At 34.7% G+C, this 24539-nt stretch overlaps 1 protein-coding gene across 50 annotated transcripts in view; it reads right to left on the reverse strand.

Annotated features, from left to right (window-relative positions):
• The window catches only part of LOC106874649 (protein FAM135A), a 293022-nt gene that overhangs the window by 24013 nt on the left and 244470 nt on the right, over positions 1 to 24539 (reverse strand). For all 50 annotated transcript variants that reach the window (XM_089355425.1, XM_089355405.1, XM_089355400.1 and 47 more), the window contains one exon: positions 11383 to 12514. In XM_089355425.1, the coding sequence (XP_089211551.1) occupies positions 11383 to 12514 (1132 nt within the window). The remainder of the gene's footprint in view (positions 1 to 11382; positions 12515 to 24539) is intronic.

Below are 24539 nucleotides of genomic sequence, written 5' to 3' on the forward strand. Positions count from 1 at the left end.
CACTGCAACAGAGAGGGTGACACGGAAAGAGAGAGAGAGAGAGTGTGTGTGTGTGCACAAGCACAGATAGGATAATATGCAATTGATAAACAAGCTTGTAGCACATATCTTGTAATTCATACTAGAGGAGTTTACTGAAGCAGATTTTCTATGGCCAGTTGCCCTTCTTGTTATCAACTCTTACCTGTATCCAAGTAAGGTAACATGACTAGACATGTTTTTGCAGAATATTGGAAGTGAATGACATTGCTTATATGATAGTGACACTCATTTACAACTGTCACACAATGTCCAGATGAAAACACACATATATATATTATCATTTAACATCTGTTTTCCATGCTGATATAGGTTGGACCCCCAACTCGTCAGCACTGAATATATGTATGTATGTGTGTATATATATAGGGTGTGAAGATTTTTATATATATATATATATATATAATATATATCTACATGCATGCATGGGTGTGTGTGCATAAATATATATATATATATATATATATATATATATATATATATATATATATATATATATATATATATGTATGTATGTATGTATGTATGTATGTGTGTATATAGCTTCCTTTGGTTTCTGTTCACCAAATCTGCCACAAGGCTTTGGTTAACTCTGAAGATATAAAAGATGAAGACACTGGCTTAAGACACTTGCTCAAGGTACCACACAGTGGGACTGAACCTGAAACCACATGGTTGGAAAGCAAACTTCTTAGCCACACAACCATGCCTGCACCTATAACCACAGAACAATTAGGATATTGTGTTGGTCACTGAATAACAAATCAGTAAGTTGACATCCACTGTCTAACACAACACACGTGTATTGACGTAACTTTTAATGTCATGTCACATCTCACAATTTCCTCATCAGTCAATGCATATATATATATATATATATATAATTTATTATCAATATCAATATCTGACTATATTTCATTTAAAAGAAAGGAATGAATTACATATGGATTTAGGAGTGAAAGAGAAAATGGAAAGAGATCATGTTTTACATATCAAACCCTTTTACATGCCAAATAAAAAAGAGCTATTTGCAGTATATCACAAAATGCAAGTGAAATGAGGTTCATTACATGAACTTTAATATATTTATTAGCATACTTAAATCATTTTGTTCATGCTTTTCATTCTCTTTCTTTTTATATTCATCTGTCACATTATATACACAGTCATAAAACAGAGGAAATATACAGTTAATTTAATAAATATGCATACTGTACAGTAGCAGAGAGAAAATAATGCTGGCTAAGTGAGCCTAAAAATCAAACACAATCTCTCTCTCATTGCTTCATAGCTGTAAAGGGAAACACATTATCTTCATCTATCTGGTTGAATATAAATATTTCAGATGAGACTGAGTGATCAGTAGAAGTGAACATAGTCATTTTGGACATTACAAAAGGGAGCCCATAGCTACCTTCATCAAATTGAATAATTCAGTCTATATACAGTGTTTGTAGAGGTATTTCTAAGCCAAACCACCTGATAAAAATAGCTAATGCAAGCTTTGAAATCATAAATTCCTCTGATTACCTGTATCAAATTTAATCATTCCTAAGCCACAAAGCATGAGGTGTGGGGGTGGGGTGGGGAGATTATGCTTCTGTGAAATATATGAATTCTATACTTAATAACAGGAGAATATTATTCACTGTTACTAGTAGCAAAAAGTGAATGAGTGTGAGCCAGATAGAAGATAAATGAAATTGCAGAAAGGATCTATCATTGAAGATGATGATGGCGTTGAGGGGGATATTTGTATCACCTGAGATAGGTAAGCTATAATGACATTTCTTATATACCTATGAGTCTGTGGCAGTTGGTAAAAGCAAACTGTAAGAGTGATGGAAAAATCAAGGAAAAGTAAAATGGAAGGAATGGGCTTCACACACTGCTAAGAATACACACAAAATGAATGAATGAATGAATGAATGAATGAATGAATGACAGACAGACAGACAGACAGACAGACAGACAGACAGACAGACAGAGAGTGTGTGTGAGAAAGAGAGAGAGAGAGTTCCTGCATGCACAAATATTTATATGCATATCTTAAAATATGTGTGTATTTATTATATAAAATCCAGAACCATTTCACTTGGTATCCATCCTTCATTCATAATACTTTCCTCACCACCAACTTTTTACATTGATCACTTCCCCTCACACTGAGCTACCAAATTATTTCTCATTCCCCTCCACAGTACATCTCTCACTCTTCCCATGCATTATGCCTGCCTCTCCCCAATACTCATCCTCTTTCTCTCTACACACACAACTCATATGTATCATTGGTCACCCCAACCACTTATCCACCACAGACTATATACGTTACATCCCTCCTTCAACCCTACCCACTCAGTATAGTTTTCACCTACTCTTCCCTACTTATCATTCCTCAATACTTGCCCTTCGTTCATGATATTCCTCATCTCTAATCATTGCTCACTCTTCCATACACTCTCACAAACCCTGTCCGTCCTCACTGCCCATCCTGTCCACACTAATTTCTACATACCTTGTGCCTAGAGGGGGTCATACTGACACCTCATTATCACCAGTTTTATCTCTTTCTTCTCTTGCATCATGTGACTAGCCATATAGCCCCTCCACAGTAAGAAACATGTTCTGTCCTGATCCCCTACTCTCATAGTTTAACTCCTAATCTCCAAGCATGAAACCACCTCCCTCTCTACAGTAACTTCACTCAGCTGCAGGAAATATTAATCTTGCAAATTGCATGGTGATCTCACTAGTGTTGATACGACATAAAAAATACCTGTAAAGTGATTGGCATTAGGAACGGTATCCAGCCATTGAAACCAGACCAAAGCAGATACCGGAGCACAATGCAGTCGTCAGACCCAATGGATCCTGTCAAACCATCCAACCCAAGTAAATCCCAAGCTGCATGGTGACCTCACTAGTGCTACTATCATGAAAAAAAGTACCCAATACAGGCTATAAAAATGGTTGGCATTAGGAAGGCTGTCCAGCCATAGAAACCATCCCAAAGCAGACATTGGAGTACAGTCTAATCTTCAGACCCAATGGATCCTGTCAAACTATTCAACCCATGCAAGCATGAAAGATGTAAGTGATGATGATATTGGTGGTGGTGGTGGTGGTAGTGTTTCCTTGAAAAACTCGGATCTCTAGAACAAATACTCCCTCTCTCTCTCTCTCTCCCCTTTTTATTTTTCAAATGTTTCCACACCAATTATTAACATTTGAATTAACAGCTGAAGCATATCGTCAAACTATTTCTCTCTATCAGTGAGGGGAACTGTTTCACTATCCATGAACACAAAGTTGCATAGTTGTAGCACCCCCCCACCCCACAGACATACACATTTATACTGTAAATTAATCAATATCACTGTGTTCAAGCCCATCTGAAATTGTTAAACCCGGAAGGTGTATATATATATGTGTGTGGGCACATGGTTGTATACAATGAAGCTTGAAGTTCCTTTCAGCCAAAACATTTCATTAACGAAAATGAATGAATGCATGAATACATAAGCAACTAATGATGATAATGTTGATGATGATGATGATGTGAAGGAAGAGAAAGAGGGTGATGGTGGTGGTGGTTATGATGATGATGATGATGACGACAATTTCTTTCACAGTAATGATTTATATAATAATATCGATAACAATATTGATCTGGAAATGTCAATAAGTAAAGTGTGCCACTCATCTCACTAATAGTGATCTATATAATATAATCAATAATCTCATGACTTTTCACCTATATTCTATTTCCTTGTATTTCGAGGGATAGTTTGAAACAAAAGGCAATACAGACACACACATGTATACACACACGACTGCATGCAAACACACACATACACACACACAAACACCTACACACAGTGTATTCAACCACTACTCTTCTATCTCTTTCTCTTTCATTGTCCCTTCTCTACAACCCCAACCCCACCTGTGATACTTCCCCTGCATTCATAATCTGTTCTCCCTTCCCATTTCCAGGGTCCCTTCCAGCCTCTCTTTCTTTCACTACTTTCACTGCATTCACCTACCGTTCTCCCCCACACCTTATCTCTGTTACCTTATCCCCCCCCCCCGTCACCTCTTGCTTCCTGACCTATCCCAATCCTGCCACAAATCTCTTTCCTCCCATGACCCTCTCTGAATCCTTGCCAACCCTCATCTTTTTCTCTCATATTCCCTTCCCCTCACAACTCCTGCCTATATTTGTCTCTATAATGTGGAAGAGTGGAGGCACAATGGCCCAGTGGTTAGGGCAGCGGACTCGCCGTCATAGGATCGCGGTTTCGATTCCCAGACCGGGTGTTGTGAGTGTTTATTGAGCGAAAACACCTAAAGCTCCATGAGGCTCCGGCAGGGGATGGTGGCGAACCCTGCTGCACTCTTTCACCATAACTTTCTCTCACTCTTACTTCCCGTTTCTGTTGTGCCTGTGATTCAAAGGGTCAGCCTTGTCACACTGTGTCACGCTGAATATCCCCGAGAACTACGTTAAGGGTACACGTGCCTGTGGAGTGCTCAGCCACTTGCACGTTAATTTCACGAGTAGGCTGTTCCGTTGATCGGATCAACTGAAACCCTCGACGTCGTAAGCAACTGAGTGCCAACAACAACAAATGTGGAAGAGCACTGGATCCGTTCCCTAATCAACACACCTCATCACCCTTCTATATCCCTCCCTTTCTCCCTAACTACTGGTACTAAACCCTTCCCCTTTTCTTCTGCTCGTTCCATACACCCACCCCCAACCATGTCAACTCTGTTACTCACTCCACCACCACCCTCTCATGACCATAAATCTGTTCCTTGCATCAGACTTCACCCTCTCTCATCACCTCACCTACAATCAGTATGTTCTCTTTCCTATTCTCCTCTCAGTCATGTGAGACCTTTAGGGTCTTCAGTCTTCAAAGTTTCACAGCAACTTCACTGATGCTGGATCCACAAAAAAAAAAAGCACCCAAGGGCAGCCCAACCATAGAAATCATGCCAAAATAAAGGGAGTGAAGCACAATGTGGTCTCCAACTCATAGGAACCTGTCAGACTTAGTGGTTACGGTGTTGGAGTCTAGTTGCGAAAGAACTAAAAAGTTTTAGTTCTTTCACAACTAGACTCAACAACAACTGGTTTTTTTTTTTTTTGAGTATGCTCATGATCTTCCATAAGGATAAAATATGTATATCTGGATATGTTATTTGCTACTTCCTCCAACATGTCTTATGTAACATCATCGTTTAACGTCCGCTTTCCATGCTAGCATGGGTTGGACGATTTGACTGAGGACTGGTGAAACCAGATAGCTACACCAGGCCCCAATCTGATTTGGCAGAGTTTCTACAGCTGGATGCCCTTCCTAACTCCAACCATGCCCAGAGTGTAGTGGGTGCTTGTAACAATAATAATAATTTTTTGATGCATTTATAAGGATAAAATATTTATATATTCTAACCGGATATTAGAGGGATGTGAGTTCAATCCTCATGGCTGGCTGCCGACAAAAATTTAGGCGTAGGAGTCGCTGTGTGGTAAGTAGCTTGCTTACGAACAACATGGTTCCGGGTTCAGTCCCACTGCGTGGCACCTTGGGCAAGTGTCTTCTACTAAAGCCTCGGGCTGACCAAAGCCTTGTGAGTGGATTTGGTAGACGGAAACTGAAAGAAGCCTGTCGTATATATGTATGTGTGTGTGTGTGTGTGTGTGTGTGTTTGTTTGTTTGTCTGTGTTTGTCCCCCCACCATCGCTTGACAACTGATGGTGGTGTGTTTATGTCCCCGTAACTTAGCGGTTCGGCAAAAGAACCGATAGAATAAGTACTAGGCTTACAATAAGTCCTGGGGTCGGTTTGCTCGACTAAAGGCAGTGCTCCAGCATGGCCACAGTCAAATGACTGAAACAAGTAAAAGAGTAAAAGAGTATATCCGAATATGTTATTTGCTACTTCCTCCATTAAGCCTTCTGTAACAATAATAATAATAATAATTTTTTGTTGCATTCTTTTTCTGCACTGAGGAGAACAGTAATATATAGCTATATACATGTTAATATTGCTGTTCAAAATGGTCGTATGCATGTATTAAAATTCTTTTTTTAAAAAAACATCTCTTCTCCATATTTAACAGTCTGTTGAGTTTCTATGGGGGTACTTTTCCATAAATTCTCATCTCATACTTTATATATATATATATATATATATATATATATATATATATATATATATATATATATATATATATATATACTAGCAGAAATACCCGGCGTTGCCCGGGTTAAAGAGAATAATGAAATCTAAAAACGCCGTCTAGACTACGCATCATCTTTATATATAGAGATGTATATACACACACGCACCCAAACACATGTATATATATGTATATCAATATAAATATATGAAAGTCAATGAAGTTTCGTAAAAGAAGGTGATCATGTACATACTTTCTTGCTGTTGTGATTATAACACCTCATTGTAAACTATGTTCCTTGTTTTCCCTTGTGGAGCATATACAAATAGGTTTTTTGTTGCTGCCCACTCTTGAGCAGCCAACATACAGTTGTCCATGTGAGAAGCAGGGCTCTTCCAAGAGAAGACCAGCTACAGACAGTGTTTGACCCTGATATTTGTTTATGGACATGGCAAAAGTCACACGAAGGGGGAATTGTAGTCTTCTGAATGTAAAAGGAATGTCTTCTCCTGATGGAGTAAGAGGAATTCTTGGAATAAAGACGTCATCCCCTTTTGCACATCCAGAAAGAATGGTAGCCTCGATAACGTGTGACATCATTTTCTAAATAATGCTCATCTGTTATGTTCAGGTTAAAATTTCATCAACATCAAAAATATATGAATTTTCATGGGAGTTATGGCCGTTATGCAAAGAATATAATTTCCAAATTTCATAAAGATCCATTCAGTACTTTTGACGTAGTTTTGGATAAGAAAACAAATGACTAATGTGTGTGTTTGTGTGCATGTGTATGTGTGTGTGATGGGTGTATATATGTATAGATATTTGTATGCATGTATATATGTATATATGTGTACATATTACATGTACATCTATATATATATATACATCTACACATATGTATACATATACATGTATGTATAGATCTATATATATATACATATACGTGTACATCTATATGTATACATATACATCTCTTTCTCTCTCTCTCTCTGTCTCTCTCTCTCTCTCTCTCTCTCTCTTTCTCTCTGAAAGTATCTGTCATTACAGTATCGAAATGGTGTACATATACATGTATATGTATACATATACATCTCTCTCTCTCTCTCTCTTTCTGTCTCTCTCTTTCTCTCTTTCTCTCTCTGTGAAAGTATCTGTCACTACAGTATCGAAATGTGATTGTTTCAGTTAGTGGAATAGTTTCATTTTTAAAGTGAAAGTATTTGACATGAGTGTTTTTGTTTCACTTTTGACACGTAATACTTAAACAGTGGAGGAGATATTATGTTGCCGTGTGCTTGAACTCTGCAAGAAGTTAATAATTTTTTTTGACTAAAACACAACTGGAACCCTAAGTAAGGCATGTGTAAAATTTGAATGAAATTGGTTGCGTAGTTCTCGAGTTTTAGGGATTCACACAGACAGACAGACAGACAGACAGACACACATTCTCATTTTTATATATATAGATATATATATACATATATATATGTATGTATGTATATATATATATATATATATATATATATATATATATATATAATCATCATCATCATCATTTAACGTCCGCTTTCCATGCTAGCATGGGTTGGACGATTTGACTGAGGACTGGTGGACCAGGAGGCGACACCAGGCTCCAATCTGATTTGGCAGAGTTTCTACAGCTGGATACCCTTCCTAATGCCAACCACTCTGAGAGTGAAGTAGAGTATATATATATATATATATATATATATATATATATATATATATATATATATATATAGATAGATAGATAGATAGATATATAGAGAGAGAGATGAGTTTCTTCCAGTTTCATCAAACAAATCCTTTCACAATCCTTTCATTGCTTTCGCTGGCCCGGGACTACAGAAAAGAACACTCACCCAAGGTACCACACAGTGAGACTGAACCCAAAACCATATGGTTGGGAAACAAACTTCTTAACCACACAACCACACCTGCACCTCAGAGAACTCAGAAAAAAATTCTATGTCAGCTAGGATGTTAAAAATCACATAGCAAACCTATAGAACTCAGTTCTTCATATAAAAATTAAAAAAAAACACATTTAACAAAACACATTAATGCCAAGTCTCTCACAGAAATTCCTAAACTCAACAAAATCTATTACAAGGAATATTTTTCATGGTAACCACAGAAACCACAGAATGAAACAATCAGAAAAAATCCATCCAGTTTTTTGAAGGAAGATAATGAAACTGTCTTTTGATCAGAACATTGATAACTGATTGATATCCCTTGGACAAAATTTATTTGCCAGTATACAAACTACAAAGCCCATTAATCAGATACATATGTATGTGAATGTGTGTGCCTGGTTGATAATACAGCCTTACATATGACTAATTCCTTTTACAAGAATGGACATGTTCATTGAAAAGTAGTAAAGCTATCAGGTGTATCCTGCCACACCCACATATCAAATGCATAAATAATGCTAACAGCACCCCACCCCCTCACACCATAAATTTATATAATTGGATTGTTACCAAATAACAGTCCATTGTCCTCCAGGGGATCACAGGGGAATTAAAGACAGGTTGCCCCTGGGAGCTCCTCTATGCTGATGACCTTGCACTAATTGCGGAGTCACTATCAGAACTAGAGGAGAAGTTTAAGGTGTGGAAGCAAGGACTAGAATCGAAGGGCCTTAGAGTCAACCTAGCAAAAACCAAAATCCTAATAAGTAGGAAGGTAGATAAAACACAAACCCCTTCAGGTAGATGGCCCTGCTCAGTATGCAGAAAAGGAGTAGGTAGTAACTCTATAAGATGTACCTGGTGCAAGCTATGGACACATAAGAGGTGCAGCAATATCAAAGGCAGATTAACTACGAAGTTAGTTTTTGTATGTGGCAGATGTTCAGGTGCAATAAACACTGTAAACAAACAGGAAACAACTTCTATTTCATTCCAGGGAGAAAAACTAGAGGTAGTCGATAGCTTCCGCTATCTGGGTGACCAAGTTAGTAGTGGGGGTGGGTGCGCTGAAAGTGTAGCTGCTAGAATAAGAATAGCCTGGGCAAAGTTTAGAGAGCTCTTACCTCTGCTGGCGACAAAGGACTCTCACTCAGAGTAAAAGGCAGACTGTATGACGCATGTGTACGAAGAGCCATGCTACATGGCAGTGAAACATGGGCTGTGACTGCTGAGGACATGCGTAAGCTCGCAAGGAATGAAGCCAGTATGCTCCGCTGGATGTGTAATGTCAATGTGAATACCCGTCAGAGTGTAAGTATCTTGAGAGAAAAGCTGAACATAAGAAGCGTCAGTTGTGGTGTGCAAGAGAGACGATTGCGCTGGTTTGGACATGTGGTGAGAATGGATGAGGATAGCTGCGTGAAAAAGTGCCACACCCTAACAGTTGAGGGAACCCGTGGAAGAGGTAGGCCCAGGAAGACCTGGGCTGAGGTGGTGAGGCAAGACCTTCGAACATTGGGCCTCACCGAGGCGATGACTACTGACCGAGACCTTTGGAAATGTGCTGTGCGTGAGAAGACCCGGCAAGCCAAGTGAGATCGTTGCCAGTGCCCCTGGACTGGCTCTTGTGCAGGTGGCACATAAGATGTACCATCTTGAGCGTGACCGTTGCCAGTACCGCTTGACTGGCCTTTGTAGGGTTTTCGAGCGAGATCGTTGCCAGTGCCCCTGGACTGGCTCTTGTGCGGGTGGCACATAAAAGACACCATTTCGAGCGTGGCCATTTTCGTGCAGGTGACACGTAAAAGCACCCACTACACTCTCTGAGTGGTTGGCATTAGGAAGGGCATCCAGCTGTAGAAACTCTGCCAAATTAGATTGGAGCCTGGTGTTGCCATCCGGTTTCACCAGTCCTCAATCAAATCGTCCAACCCATGCTAGAATGGAAAGCGGACGTTAAACGATGATGATGATGTATTCTCTAGACAAAACCGATTGGTAAGACCAGTCGTAATGGATATTTAATACTATACTTTTCAGATTATATATATATATATATCGTTGCTGTTGTGTATCCAAATGCATTGTTTTCAATAATTAACTTTGCTTGGAATAGCCAGTTCTTTTGGTCAAACTATTGTATCCCCAGCTGCTTCAGATGCCAAGATATGAAAAGTGTAGTACAACAGTTTAACATTTTTCAAAAGTGTAATAAGTCCCACATGTGACAATTTTGCAAAAATATTTCTTACTGAAAGTATCATACATGCATGGAGTTATGATTTTATGCACCCAACAATGTATTATTGTTAAGCTGAAACTGTTGCAAATGTAAAAAGAAATGGAATGGTGAAACTATTTTTTCATTTTCTGAAAAAGTAATGTTTTGCACTTATGACACTTTTGCATAATAGCAACAAATTACTCTTAACATACACAAGTTGTTGCACATGTTCATCATTACCAAGTCAGTGTGTGTTACACTCTTCACAATTGTGTACTTCTTACATGGCTTAATCCTGCATCAGTTCATTTGATGGTGTTAATTTTCAAGGTGTTATCCAACAACTGCTTCATTCCAAAAGTTCCTGAGCTTATTTCTAACTCCTTATAACCATCAACTGCTTAAGTAACCTACACCATATAATAGTGTAGTTTGCCTCATTTATTTGAATGTCAATGTATATATTCAAAAGTATAAGCATACGTTATCAGACACACATTCAGACTCTACACAGCCACTTGATCTGCTAGAAAAAGCAGCTAATTCTTCCTCATAGAACACCATATTTTCTAAAATAAAGACAATGCACTCCCTACTTTACAAAAAGATGGGACTGTTAAAGCTGCAATACATTTGACCACAAGTTTGCTTAGTTAGGGTTGACACAAAAATATTGTATATGTTTAAATGTAACTTATAGCTTATACAATTCATTAAAAAAATTAAAACAGATTGCTTTATATTTGAGTCTTAAGAGAGTTCACATGAAAGGTTATTTTATTTCAGCAGAGAGTTCCAGAAACAGACAGGATGATTTAAATAATTGTAGAATTTCCTGAAATGTAACAAAGGTTACTTGTATTTAGGCTCATCTTATATTTGAGCATCAACAGTAAATGTACTTGAGGAAGAAGAGATTGTAGAAAATTTTAATAGAACAAAGAGGGGTTGAAAGATAAAAAAAAAAAAACTACTTACTTCAAAGTTTTGTTCCCTACAGTTGGCACAAGCCTCGGTGTATCATATTTTAAGTTGTATATCCGCGAAAGTTCAGGAAATGATGATGACGATGATATGGCAGAAGACCCAGTGTTTGAAGTCTGTGACCAGACATTACTTTTTGGTCCAATACTACTTGTGCCTTCTGTTAATGTCTCAGCAAGAGACAGCTCAGTGTTCCTAATCCGACAAATAACACTTTGATGAATGTCTGGGTCGCTAGCTGATTTTTGATTATGGAGAGGACTATGGGGTGGTTGATAATAATCAGACTCAAATTCATCCTTCACCTCAGAATCTTCCTCCTCCTCTTCCTCCACTATCACTTCTTCTTTCATTTTTTCCCCAAGACTCGTTTTAGCATACTCCTCTTTCAGAAGCTCAAGTATTGTTATCTGTTCATCAGTTGAATTTCTTTCACTTGTAATTGTTGATGAAGAACAAGGGCCAAGACTATTGTCTTGAGAGGCCTCGGTCGGGCTGTCTATGCATGAATCACTTTTATCTTCTTTTTTGTTGAGATCACTACTATTTGATATGGCACTGCTGCTGTTGTTGGAAACCAAGTCTCGTGCTGATGTACAATTGTCTGAATAATTGGAGTGTAAATTGGAATCTTTTGAAACATCTGCTGGCTCTGAACAATCAGATACGACATCGTCATGCAGAACAACCTCTAAAGGTTCTGAACAACTTGACATAGTGTCAGCATTACTTAATGAGACAACTTCTAAACGTTCTGAAGACGCAGATAATGAGTCAACATTATTTGAATGACACCCTCCAGATTCTGAACAACTCAATACTGTATCAATATTGTTAGGAATTACTTCGGCAACTTCGGAGCAATCCGATAATGTATTTTCACTTTCTTGGGCAGAATTTATATTTTCAGATTGGTGATTGTGACAGTTTTCCAGGGACAATTTTTCCGGAGTTTCCCTGTCAATTAAGAAGGCTTCATTAACTTGTCCATCAATTTTTTGAAGGCACTTATTTGTATTAATAATGGGATCAGTAAGGGATATGGAGGAATGCTTTTCTTGGCATGCCTTTACTAAACCACTGTCAGAAAGTGTATCTGTTTTGAGAGACGATTGGTTTCTTTTACCTAAAAATAAAAAAAGTTAATAAACAAATGATTAGAGAAATACTACAAGCATTTAATGGATTTTGAATGAAAAAATATTACCAAAATTAAAATCCCCAGATTGTAAAGGAATTTTTTTTTTTTTTTTTAAATTTCATTTACATATTGTGCATCAAAACTAACTGAATCCTTTTCAACAAATATTAAATTGATAAACTGATGTTAATACAAAATTTAATCCCTTGTAATTTTCATATACAAATGAAGAAAAATACCTGATAATATTTATTTGAATCTAAAACTTTTACTTTTATTCTGTACAAATTATTAAAGGACACAAGATCCTTTGAATTTCATATCTGCTTAAGATCTTTGAAATGAAATTTAAATAAAAAGACCATAAAATACATTTACACTATTATATATACATACACACACACACACACATATATATATATATATATATATATGTATATGTGTGCGTGTGTATGTGTGTGTAATTTAACACTGAGAACATATAAGTCAGTCAATCAATATAGGTTGAATTATAGATAATTTACAACATCTAGTCATGGCCTTAGGAATCAACAGAGTTCAGTGTTTACAAATAGCAATTTGGTTGCCAACTAACATTTTTATTTCTTTATCAGATGATGCACATAATACAAAACAAAATCAAACAAAATATTAAACAAACAAGAATAATAAGGGTTCAAGCCATAAAATAAACAACCACTTGGTAAATATGCTGCATGCATGCATGCATAATAATAATAATAATAATAATAATAATAATAATAATAATAATAATTAATAATAGCAGCAACAAAAACAACAGTGCTAGAAAAGTGTTAGAACAGTCAGGTTGTAAGAAAAATATTAACAAACAGTTGAATAGAAAAGTAATGTTATAAAACAGGGATTGTATCAATAGTTAGTTGTTCTTTTCAATTTTGGAAGCTATTTATATGCAAGGGTACAACTGATATGTACTCTATCAGTATATGGAGGAAAAGAAAGCTGGCCCAAACAGGATTTAAACTCAGAACACAAGACTTTTAAAAGCTGCACTATAATTAGTCCAGTAATTTAAACCCCTATTTATGTCAACCTCTCTGATTCAGCCCTTGGCTCTATGACACAAATTCCGTTTTAAAGTGATCTAAATTGAAAACTTCTATAAAAACTTCATCTTAATGTCCCAGACACCAGCTTGATAATGACAATAGTTATTTTACTAAATTCTTCATCAATTTCCATTAATTGAAACAAAGGCAGTGTATTTGAAGAAAAGTATGGTAATGAAACGGTTATGTATGTTCAGCCTACTTGTAGTACTTGGCTTTAGAGATACACCTATGCTGTTAAATACTTTGAAGTAATTTTATAAGAAAACGGGAGAAAAAGTTCCTAGATTTTTAATTGTTTCAGTCATCATCATTATCGTTTAACATCTGCCTAACTAGTAATGAGTTCAATGGTTGCTTCAATTTAAAACATACCTAATAATTAGTTCTATAATTGCTTTAAAATAAAATATAACTAATAACTAATTCTTCATCTGAAAACAACAAGCATCTGTTTCTATATATAGTTTATCAATAGGTTGCATATTAAAAAAAAAAAACTAAGTAAAACCATTCATTAAATCTTCATGTGAATCTATGTTCCACACACCAGCATAATGACAATAAAGTTATTTTACAAAATTCTTCATTATTTTCAAAGTTAATTGAAACACAAGCAGTATATATCAACAAAAGAAAGGTGACATAAGGATTAAATTAAATTCTGATACATATTTCACATGTATATTTAAGTTAACCCATTACTTCCCATAATTCTATTAAGTGGAATTTTTTTAGGAAACTTTGATTTCTAACATAAAACAGCCTTAGAAACACGCTGGAATGATCAAAATAACATTTTAAATAGAAATAAGCGAGATATTGGGTGAAAAATTAGGAAACCTCATTTGAATATCAGAGAAATATACCTAGATATAGCAAAAAGGTTAGATATGTGTAAATATTGACAGATAATTACGAAATTTGTAATTTTTAAGTGATCTCATATGAGATAGGAAAATCACAAAAACAAAATGCAGCCAGTTTCCTTTTTTTCCTCCCCTCACTGTTTAGTTATCAAAATATACTTCATCAATCATTACTTACTAGCTGAATAATTATTATTCAATTTCATAAGTCAAAATTTTTGATTTGTAGTTAGAAAAAGAAAATAACCTTTCTTACAAAACAAAATAAAGAACAGAAAAACTATCAACGATTATATATAAAAATCCATAAAGTCTGTTTACAGTGATGAGAATAATCTATTTTGGGTTATTTTTGCTATCATTTATGCCTAGCTAATTGATCCATAAATCACAAACCAACATAAAGACTCAAGTTTATCTCCAGTTCATGGTTTTGCTTACAAGTATAATGTAAATTATTTTCCTGAAGTTAATATCGTATGCAATTCAGTAATTGAATAACTGTAAGTATATTAAGTTAGAGAGACTGATTAAACAAATACCCCCAAGGTTAGCAATATTTCAACATACATAGTATTAGAGAACCATTACAGTGAACCTTACCAATCAGTTTCACACTGGATATCAGGTAAAAGGACAACTGCCTAATACATGCGCTCTTTAGAGATGGCAGGTAAATACATACATACATGTATGTATGAAAGAATGTGGAAATATTTGTATGTATATATATATATATATATATATACATACAAATATATAGAGAGAAGGGGAGAGGGTGAGACAGACAGACAGAGATAGAGGATAAATAACTGAAGGGTCACTAATGCTGCACAAGCACTTCATTCTTAAGCAAGTGATTCAGTCTGCCTAGCAGACACTCCGCAATGCAGTAAACTGGTACCATGAGGATGAAGCAACTTAACAAACATCAGTTTGTAGCAATATAAAATTGACAATTGTTTATGGAAGGTCAACTCTATCCCTAGTTTGGTGAAAGATGAGCGTTATAAAGCTGTTTGGCTCAAGGTACTCAACTCCTTGCCTTTGGCAAACTGCATTTTGCTCTAGACATACTACATGAAGACAAATTCTTTGATGATGCAACTAAAAGCTTGCAAGTTAGGGAACACACGGCACACATTTAAAAATAACTAACGATACCATTCATATATATATATATATATGTATATATATATATGTATATATATATATATATATATATATATATATATATATATACATATATATATATATACATATATATATATACATACACACATATATATATGTATATATATATACACATACATATATGTGTGTGTGTGTATATGTGTGTGTGTGTGTGTGTCTATAGTTATTTAATATTTAAAAATCTACGCACCAAAAATAGGTATTGAATAATTCTCTGCTGTTAAGCAACTTATTGAATGTATTTTGGAAGATAATCCTGACAAATGATAATTTCAAATAAATCAAAATATATTTTATTCTGTACACACTCAGAGTTGTAATTATTCAATTTTTGGACTAATAATGAATTTTTTAAAAAAATAAAGACTGTGGTAGGAAAATATTTAAAATAAATGCAAAGAAACAAAAGGTGAGAAAACAGAGTGATTGCAAGTAGAAAAACATCAAGAAATTTCAGACTATTGGTTAAAAATTGTACTTAAGGAAATAATTTTGAAGTGTGATAGGTATTTCAATGAAAGGTGATCAAGCAATTCTTGAACTTAACTACATATATTGGTTAAGATTAGAAAATTATAGATATCTGAAGAAATTCAAATGCTCTGAACATAAATTGCTATATTCCTAACTTTGGGGTGACTAGAAACAGATACATGTATTTGTATATGTTTATGTATATCTGTATGTGCATACAAGTGTGTGTGTGTATTGGGTTGTCTGAAAAGTTTGTGCCAATTTTTAAAAGAAAGAAAAAGGCCAATAAGTACATGCCATTACATTTTTAATCAACCAAATATGAACCATTTTGTTGCACAATGTATCTCCATCTTACCTTTAACTTGAAAATACCTTCTCCCAGAATTGAGGTGGTTTCATGGCAAATAAGTCGAAAGGTAAGCAACTATAAATCGGTACGAACTTTCCGGACAACCCTATATATATATAAACACACACACACACATACATACATACATACATACATACATACATACATACACACACACATGCACACGCACATAAGTACTTGTATGTACACGTACATATATTAAAAATAACATCATAATCCATGTATGTACACACGTGTACACAGACTCTTTTGCCGAATTACTAGATTATGGGGACATAAACGCACCAACACCAGTTGTCAAGTGATGGTGGGGGTACAAACTCAAACACACACACACATATATATACATACATACAACAGACTTCTTTCAGTTTCTGTCTACCAAATTCACTCACAAGGCATTGGTCAGCCCGAGGCTATAGTAGAAGACACTTGACCAAGGTGTCACACAGTGGGACTGAACCCAAAACCATGTAGTTGAGAAGCAAGATTCTTACCACACTGCCATGCCTGTGCGTCTATCAAACATTTCCAACACACACACACATATATATCATTTAATGTCTGTTTTCCATGATGGTATGGGTTGGATAGTTTGACTGACCCATGCCAGCAGGGGAAACAGACATTAAATGTCAATGACGGTGATGATACATATATATACTTATATATTTATATTACACACACTCATATATATATATATATATATATATATATATATATATACTTATATATTTATATTACATATATACATATATATATATATATATATATATATACTTATATATTTATATTACATATATACTTATATATTTATATTACATATATATATATATATATACACACACACACACACACTTATATAAACATATACTGCATTATTCTAAAATACACACTAGATAAATAAATTTATTCTAATCCTAAAGACTGCAAGGTAGGGAAATACTGCCAATGTTTCAAGACAAATGCCTCAAGCATTTTAATCTATTTTCCTCCAAAATGCATCAATGTACTGCTAGAATACTGCATCAAAATTGAAGTCTTTCCTTATGGATGACTGAAACTGTTTTTTTTTTCTTCTTTTTTTTTTTTTTTTTTTTTGTATGAGTGGGATATAGATTAGTAAATGAAAAAAAAATGCCGCAAGGAAAGACAAGAAGATTTAACAGGAATAAAGTTAATAGAACAGTAAAAGACATATAAAACAAATAAGGTTAGTTTAAGGACATTCAAGTAAATATCAATATGATACAGGGGATTTTGGTAAATTTCACATATTTCAAAGAAAAAGGCGGGGAGATGTGTTCAATTCACTGACTTAACATTCTAATGATAATAAAAAGAAATAATTTCACAACGAGTTTGAGAAAATGCAACAAATTTGTGATACCAAGGTAGATCATCCATTCTAAATCTACTTGAGATAGATTAAAATTTGAAACTAGCTATTCAACAAACTTTAAATAGAAAGAAACAGACCTGGTTTCAGTAAATAATACTGCTGCAATTACAAGATAAAGAACATTTTCTGGCAATAGACACAAACATAAGGATGTAATTTTTATCTATATATATATATATATGTTAATTATTAATTTATTAATTAATTGACAATTCCCTGCCCTATATCTATAATGATATATATATATATATATATATATATATATATATATATATATATATATATATATATATGTAATACTATGCTGATGTATAAACATCATAATATATGATATATCCATGGTATTTATGTTTTCTGCACTTTTAACTATTATATATATGCATATATATATATGTGCGTATGTATATATATATATATATATATATATATATATATATATATATATATATGCATATATATATGCGTGTGTGTGTGTGTGTGTGTGTGTGTGTGTGTGTGTTATCATTTTTTTCCCAGAATGATGATTTATACTTTGCTACCAGCAAATATTTTAGAAAATTTCACAAGCAATTAGTTTAATAAATGAAAGATTATAAATTTTATCTTGTTTCTTCTGTTTATTCTGTTTTCAATTTCAATTGGTTTAATAAAACAAATTTATTCTATCTACAGCTTACTTTTTAAAAAAAGCATGTGCCAAATTTATAATTGCAATAGATCACCTACAAATCAGGGCAAACACCCGAGCCAGGTAGACTTCATACTCACCAGAAAAATAAAAAAGAATTGACAGCATGTTATGAATATGAAGTGTGTACCCCATCATTCAACATACATAGACTAAAGACATCAAGATAACAGCTAGATGAACTTATAGATGCAAATGCAAAACAATATGGGAAAGGAAGATACGAAAGCTGAAAGATCCAATGACCAGACACAGGGTCAAAGAAGTATTAGTTCAGTGGGTCTCATGGGGTTCTAATGGAAGGATGCTGGGGATTGTTGAAAAGGGAGAAGTCTGTTAGATTTAATGGTTTCTAATTTAGGCACAAGTTGAGCAACTTTTGAAGAGACGGGGTTAATTGATACAACTGGCCCCAGTTCTTGATTGCTATTATTTTACCAATCTCAGAAGGATGAAAGGCAATGTTGAGCTTCACCAGTCTTGAACTCAGAACATCAAAAACTGAAAGAAACACTGCAAAGCATTTCTTCTGATGTTCTGATTCTGCCTTTATTTACTTGTTATACGTAATGAAATTAAGATGTTTTATAAGCTTGTCTAATATTACAGTGATAAAAGAATTGTATGGGTACAAACTATTGAGAAGGATTAACAAAAGAATTTTCACCAAAATGTTTGGTAGGACGATAGAGGGCATGCCAGTTTGAGAACCACTGTGTGTAGGTGGACATGGATGGCAGCAGGAACAGGAGGAGATTTATAACATAGAGGACAACTGGAAGTTTCTACAAGACAGCCAGCAGACCAGATTTTGGGACGAAGCAAAGATTACACCAGAATAAAAAATGATGTAGTGGTAGAATGATATATTAAAGAGAACCATAAAAGCCAAGAGACAGGACTGGAAAAAGTGAGGAGGAAGGAACAATTACAGGTAGTTAGAAGAGAAGCTAGCCATCTGGTATATGTAGCACAATAAGAAGCTGAAATTATGTCCGGCAATAAGAGAAACAGAAGTGTGAGGTGTTCCAGATTTCTTTGGTTAAAACTGTGTATTAGAGTAATAGAAATGTATTTGCCATCAATACTGACAAGAAGAAAGAGGCATGGAAACGTTATATGGAAATGTTGCTGAATGCAGAGAATGCATGAGAGAGATGAACCACTCCAAGCAGACCCAAGAGAGGGGCTAAATAATGAAATTGACAGTTATATACAAATAAGGATATAAAGGCAGAAAAAGCTCAGATGTCACAAATATCTGGTGAATCAAGACACATGCTTGTTATTCACATTATTGATCAGGTAGGATAGGAAAGTGTCATTCTAGTGACTAGCATAGCAGTTAGCCACATCAACTGCTAAAATACATGGACCTTGAATATGGAGGATGAACAAGGGCCGGCAAAGAATTAGGTAAACATGACCTGCTGGATGTTGTCATTTATTGCCAGGTCAACACTGGTCGTGCACACCTACAATTAATGGAGTTTTACCTGTAACTAGTTTTTGGATATCTTTTTGCTCTACCACATTTAAGATAGCAGGGTTTGTTTTGAAGGAATTTAGCTTCAATTTTTAGCAAGTCAAGCAACCAAGTAGAGCTCACATGTGAGATGTATATCATTGTGCATGAATGATAGAATGCAAATGAGCTGAGAAAAAAACCAAGTGTACTATTAATCAAATTTAGTTTGGAAGAGGAAAGCTGCATTGGACAGATCTGTGATGTATATGGAGAATGACAACTGGATAAAGAGGTGCCAAGTGATTTAAATGAAAAGAACTTGTGGAAAAGGAAGACAGAGGAAGGGATTATGAAAGCTGATCTCAAGTGGTTGAACTTGTACATAGGTAATGACAAAGAACTGCCAGAAGTTGCAACAAGTGGGGCTAGAGGAAACATAACTAGCTCATGCAAGCATGGGGAAGGGTTTAAATTGATATAAAAATTATGAGGAATGGAAATATTGATAGATTTTAATGGAAAAGAAATTAATCATTCCATAAGACAAAGATTCTATATAATATTTCCCCCCCAACAAAATCTAAAATGAAACCTCAGACATTTACAAGTGCAGTTCTCAAACTAAATGACCCTCTGCTTTACATTAACTGACAGCCAAGATAACTCAGAGTTTTAAGGGAATACAAATAATTTAATAAGCAAATCATGCTTTTTGCTTGTTTTTTTTTATATATTTTTTTTACGTCTTAATTTCTCAAAAGTTACTTAATTTTAGAATAATTTCCAAAAGTCACAAGTCATTAGAAACTGGTAAATTTTTGCTTTCTTAAATGCAAAGCGAAGATTTACCAACTCTGGAGACATTAGACAGTTAAGCGTAATTACAGTTTTACCATACCCACAATCTAATAATAGAATGTTTCTTAATTGCTTAATTGGTGTGTGTGTGTGTGTGTGTGTGTGTGTGCATGTGCACGTGCGTGTGTGCGTGCCTGTGTGTGTGTGATTTTTCATTAAATTTAAGAAATGTGTCTCAGATGTATTTAGTTCTAAAAGAAATTAATCACAACTGAAAATGTGTTCTCATAATCATTATCATTATTATTTGAAGGGAACATATAAAGAACAAATAACAGAGGTTTTTCACAATATCATTGAACTAATATCATACTATATATCTACCAGTGCCATTTATTGATTATTTTCAGTAACTATTTTTTTAGTAACATTCATATTAATATCGTAACATAATTTTGCAAACGTGCAACCTTATATTACATATATATATATATATATATATATATATATATATATATATATATATGCAAAAATCAACAATCTATTCAAAGTCATACAAAAAATGTAGAAATATGGTTAGTGTAAGGGTAGTATAAAAATATTCTTTATTATACTCATACCATTTTCCAGCAGCAAATACAAAAAAAGTACCAGAAAACAAAAAGATTGTATTTTAAAAAAATAAATAAAATACTATATGTGTTGCTTACAAAAGTAGAGACAAAGACATACATAAACCTACTGGAATATTCAAGGACTGGAATATGCTAAAATACCATTTCCTGGATCGTTTTAATAAAAATAAACAACATTGGCTCTAATTATTAATTCACTTCTCAGCCCAATAAATTTCAACACACACACACACACATATACACATAGTCAACATATGAGATCCAGAGATTCTCAGTGTAGAAAACACTTTATAGCGCTCAAATGATTCTAACTCTGATGTCTTTACGGGGGACCAATTTGTATATCAAACCCATGCTGTTATAATTAATTTGTTTATCTGCATAATTGCTTTTCTCTCTCTCTCCCTATATATATATATATATATATATATATATATATATACACACATGAGGTGTAATGTGTTTAAAGTTTGTATGCATTTGAGAAAAGTGATTTCAATTCCCTGATACAAAAGACTTCCTTTGGAAATTGAGAAAAGGTTTTACATCACCCTTAGTCCACGAGAGGGTGAAACTGAGTTACAAAACAAGATCAGTATCTAAGGAAACAAAGACAATTTTGGTGCGTTCGTGTTAATTAACAAGCACAATAAGCAAGAGAAAATTTTGCACCCTTTCACACCAATACCTAGAAGGTATTGTACCCTCCTCCCAACTACATCTCTGCATGGATTTAGAATGAAGAGAACCTTTTATCATTCTCCAAAGAAGGAATTGGTCTTAAAACACAAGAAGCTCTTCTAGCAATAAAATACCACTTTAACAAACTTTTTAACTTTACCAATAAAGATTGCTACTAGTGTTCCTGGATTCTAGTCTCTTAAACACACACACACACCTTGAATAATAGATAGCACAGTTGATATGAGTTGGCAAAATTATGAGAATGGATGATAAAATAGCCTGCAGTATTTGCTCCAGCTTTTTACTTCCTGAGATAAAATTCCACCAAGATCAACTTTAATTTTCATTCATTTTAGATTTTAGCCAAATGGTGTTTTCTCACTCTTTTAGTCAAGATAGGTACCAGGCAAAGAGAATCATTAGCATGCTGTACAAAATACTTAATGGCATTTCCACCAACTTATGTCGAGAGTGCAAATTCTACAAAGGTCAATTTTGTTTTTTATCCTTTTGGGGCTGGTAAAAGTAAATGCCAGTTGAGCACTGGGGTTGATATAACTGAATAGCCCCATCCCCAAAAGTTTCAGATCCTGTGCCTATAGTAGGAAGAATTATATTAAATTATTAAGGTGGACAAAATGATTAGTAACATTTCATCCATCTTTATGTTCTGAGTTCAAATTCCACCAAGGTTGACTTTGCCTTTCATCCTTTTGGGGTTGGTAAAATAAGTACCAGTTGAATACTGGGGTCGATATAATCAACTATACACCTCCCTGAAATTTCAGGCCTTGTGCCGATAGTAGAAAAGATTATTATTATTATTATTATTAAAGTGGCAAGCTAGCGGAAATGTTAGCATGCTGGACAAAATGCTTAGTGGCATTTCGTCCATCTTTATGTTCTAAATTCAAATTCCACCAAAGTTGACTTTGCCTTTCATCCTTTCGAGGTCAATAAAATAAGTACCAGTTGAGTACTGGGGTCGATGAAATCAACTAACACTTTCCCCCATAACTGCTGGCCTTGTGCCAAAATTTGAAACCAGTAGTATCATCATCATCAGTGTTATTAGAACTCTACCACTACTCCACCACTGTTACTACAACTACTTCCAGCATTAGAGTAACAACTGCCGAATCCCTGTTCCACACAGGTAACTTTCTTTAATGTCATACTGACATTCAGTATCAATAATGTCCTTACATGAACATTAAAACCTCCTACTTCCTTCCCGCCTCCTCACAAACATCAGGCTTTATGCCTGTACATGAAAAAATGTTGCTTGTTACTTCAAGCATTTTACAACTGCTGTTCCATGTTTAATATGCTGAAAGATTCTAGATAGATTGATATTACAATTTCACAATGAAATTGTGATCTTCAATGTTAATCACTCAACTGGAAAATATGTATACTACATACTTTCAGTCATCTTTTTGCTCACTTCCAGTCATTGGACTGTGGCAATGAAGGGTTGTTTTTTTTATTATTATTTTTGAATAAATCAACCTCAGGGCTTATTTTAAGTTCGGTACTTATTCTACTGGCTATATTTAGCTGAACCACTAAGTTACGGGGACGTAAACAAACCAACACAAGTTGTCAAGAAGTTGAGTGGGGACACACAACAAACACTGACACAAAGACACAGAGATAAATACATCTATCTATATATATATATATATATATATATATATATATATATATATATATATGTTAAATCTCTGAACGAGGTATTAACAGAAACTGCACGACAAGGTGAGGTATATTTGTCACTTAAATGTGGCTGACCCCTAAGGGTGGATGTTACTGTTGCAAATACAGACAGGACACAGATGTGTGTCAATAGCCAGCTGGAGGAGATGTTCTCCTGGGGCTAAAAGCAACAGTAACATCCACCCTTAGGGGTCAGTCACATTTATGTGGCAAATATACTTCACCTATATACATTATTATTAAAAATATGGCAAAAAATCATATATTAATTAATATCGATTAATTACCAGGAAGCTAGCATATATATATATATATATATATATAGAAGGTTATCACTAGCCTGATAGACTCGGCTATGTCAAGATGGATTCATGTATTCTTCCTCCCACTTGGATTTTTATGTATTCTTTCTCCCACTTGGATTTGAAATGTTGCCACAATTATAATATGTCTATTCTATTGTAATTTTCTGCATTTTCGTGCAGCTGAAGATTGCTCTTCATATTGCATTTAATGTAATGCTCGCATTACTTAAATAAATGGAGTAGCATGAAACGTGCGTACTGCAATCATCTTTGAAATCCGTGTTGCTTATTTTGATATATATATATGTAT

This window comes from Octopus bimaculoides, chromosome 7 (assembly GCF_046866305.1).
Source record: "Octopus bimaculoides isolate indiv1 chromosome 7, ASM4686630v1, whole genome shotgun sequence".
NCBI classification, from domain to species: Eukaryota; Metazoa; Mollusca; class Cephalopoda; order Octopoda; family Octopodidae; genus Octopus; species Octopus bimaculoides.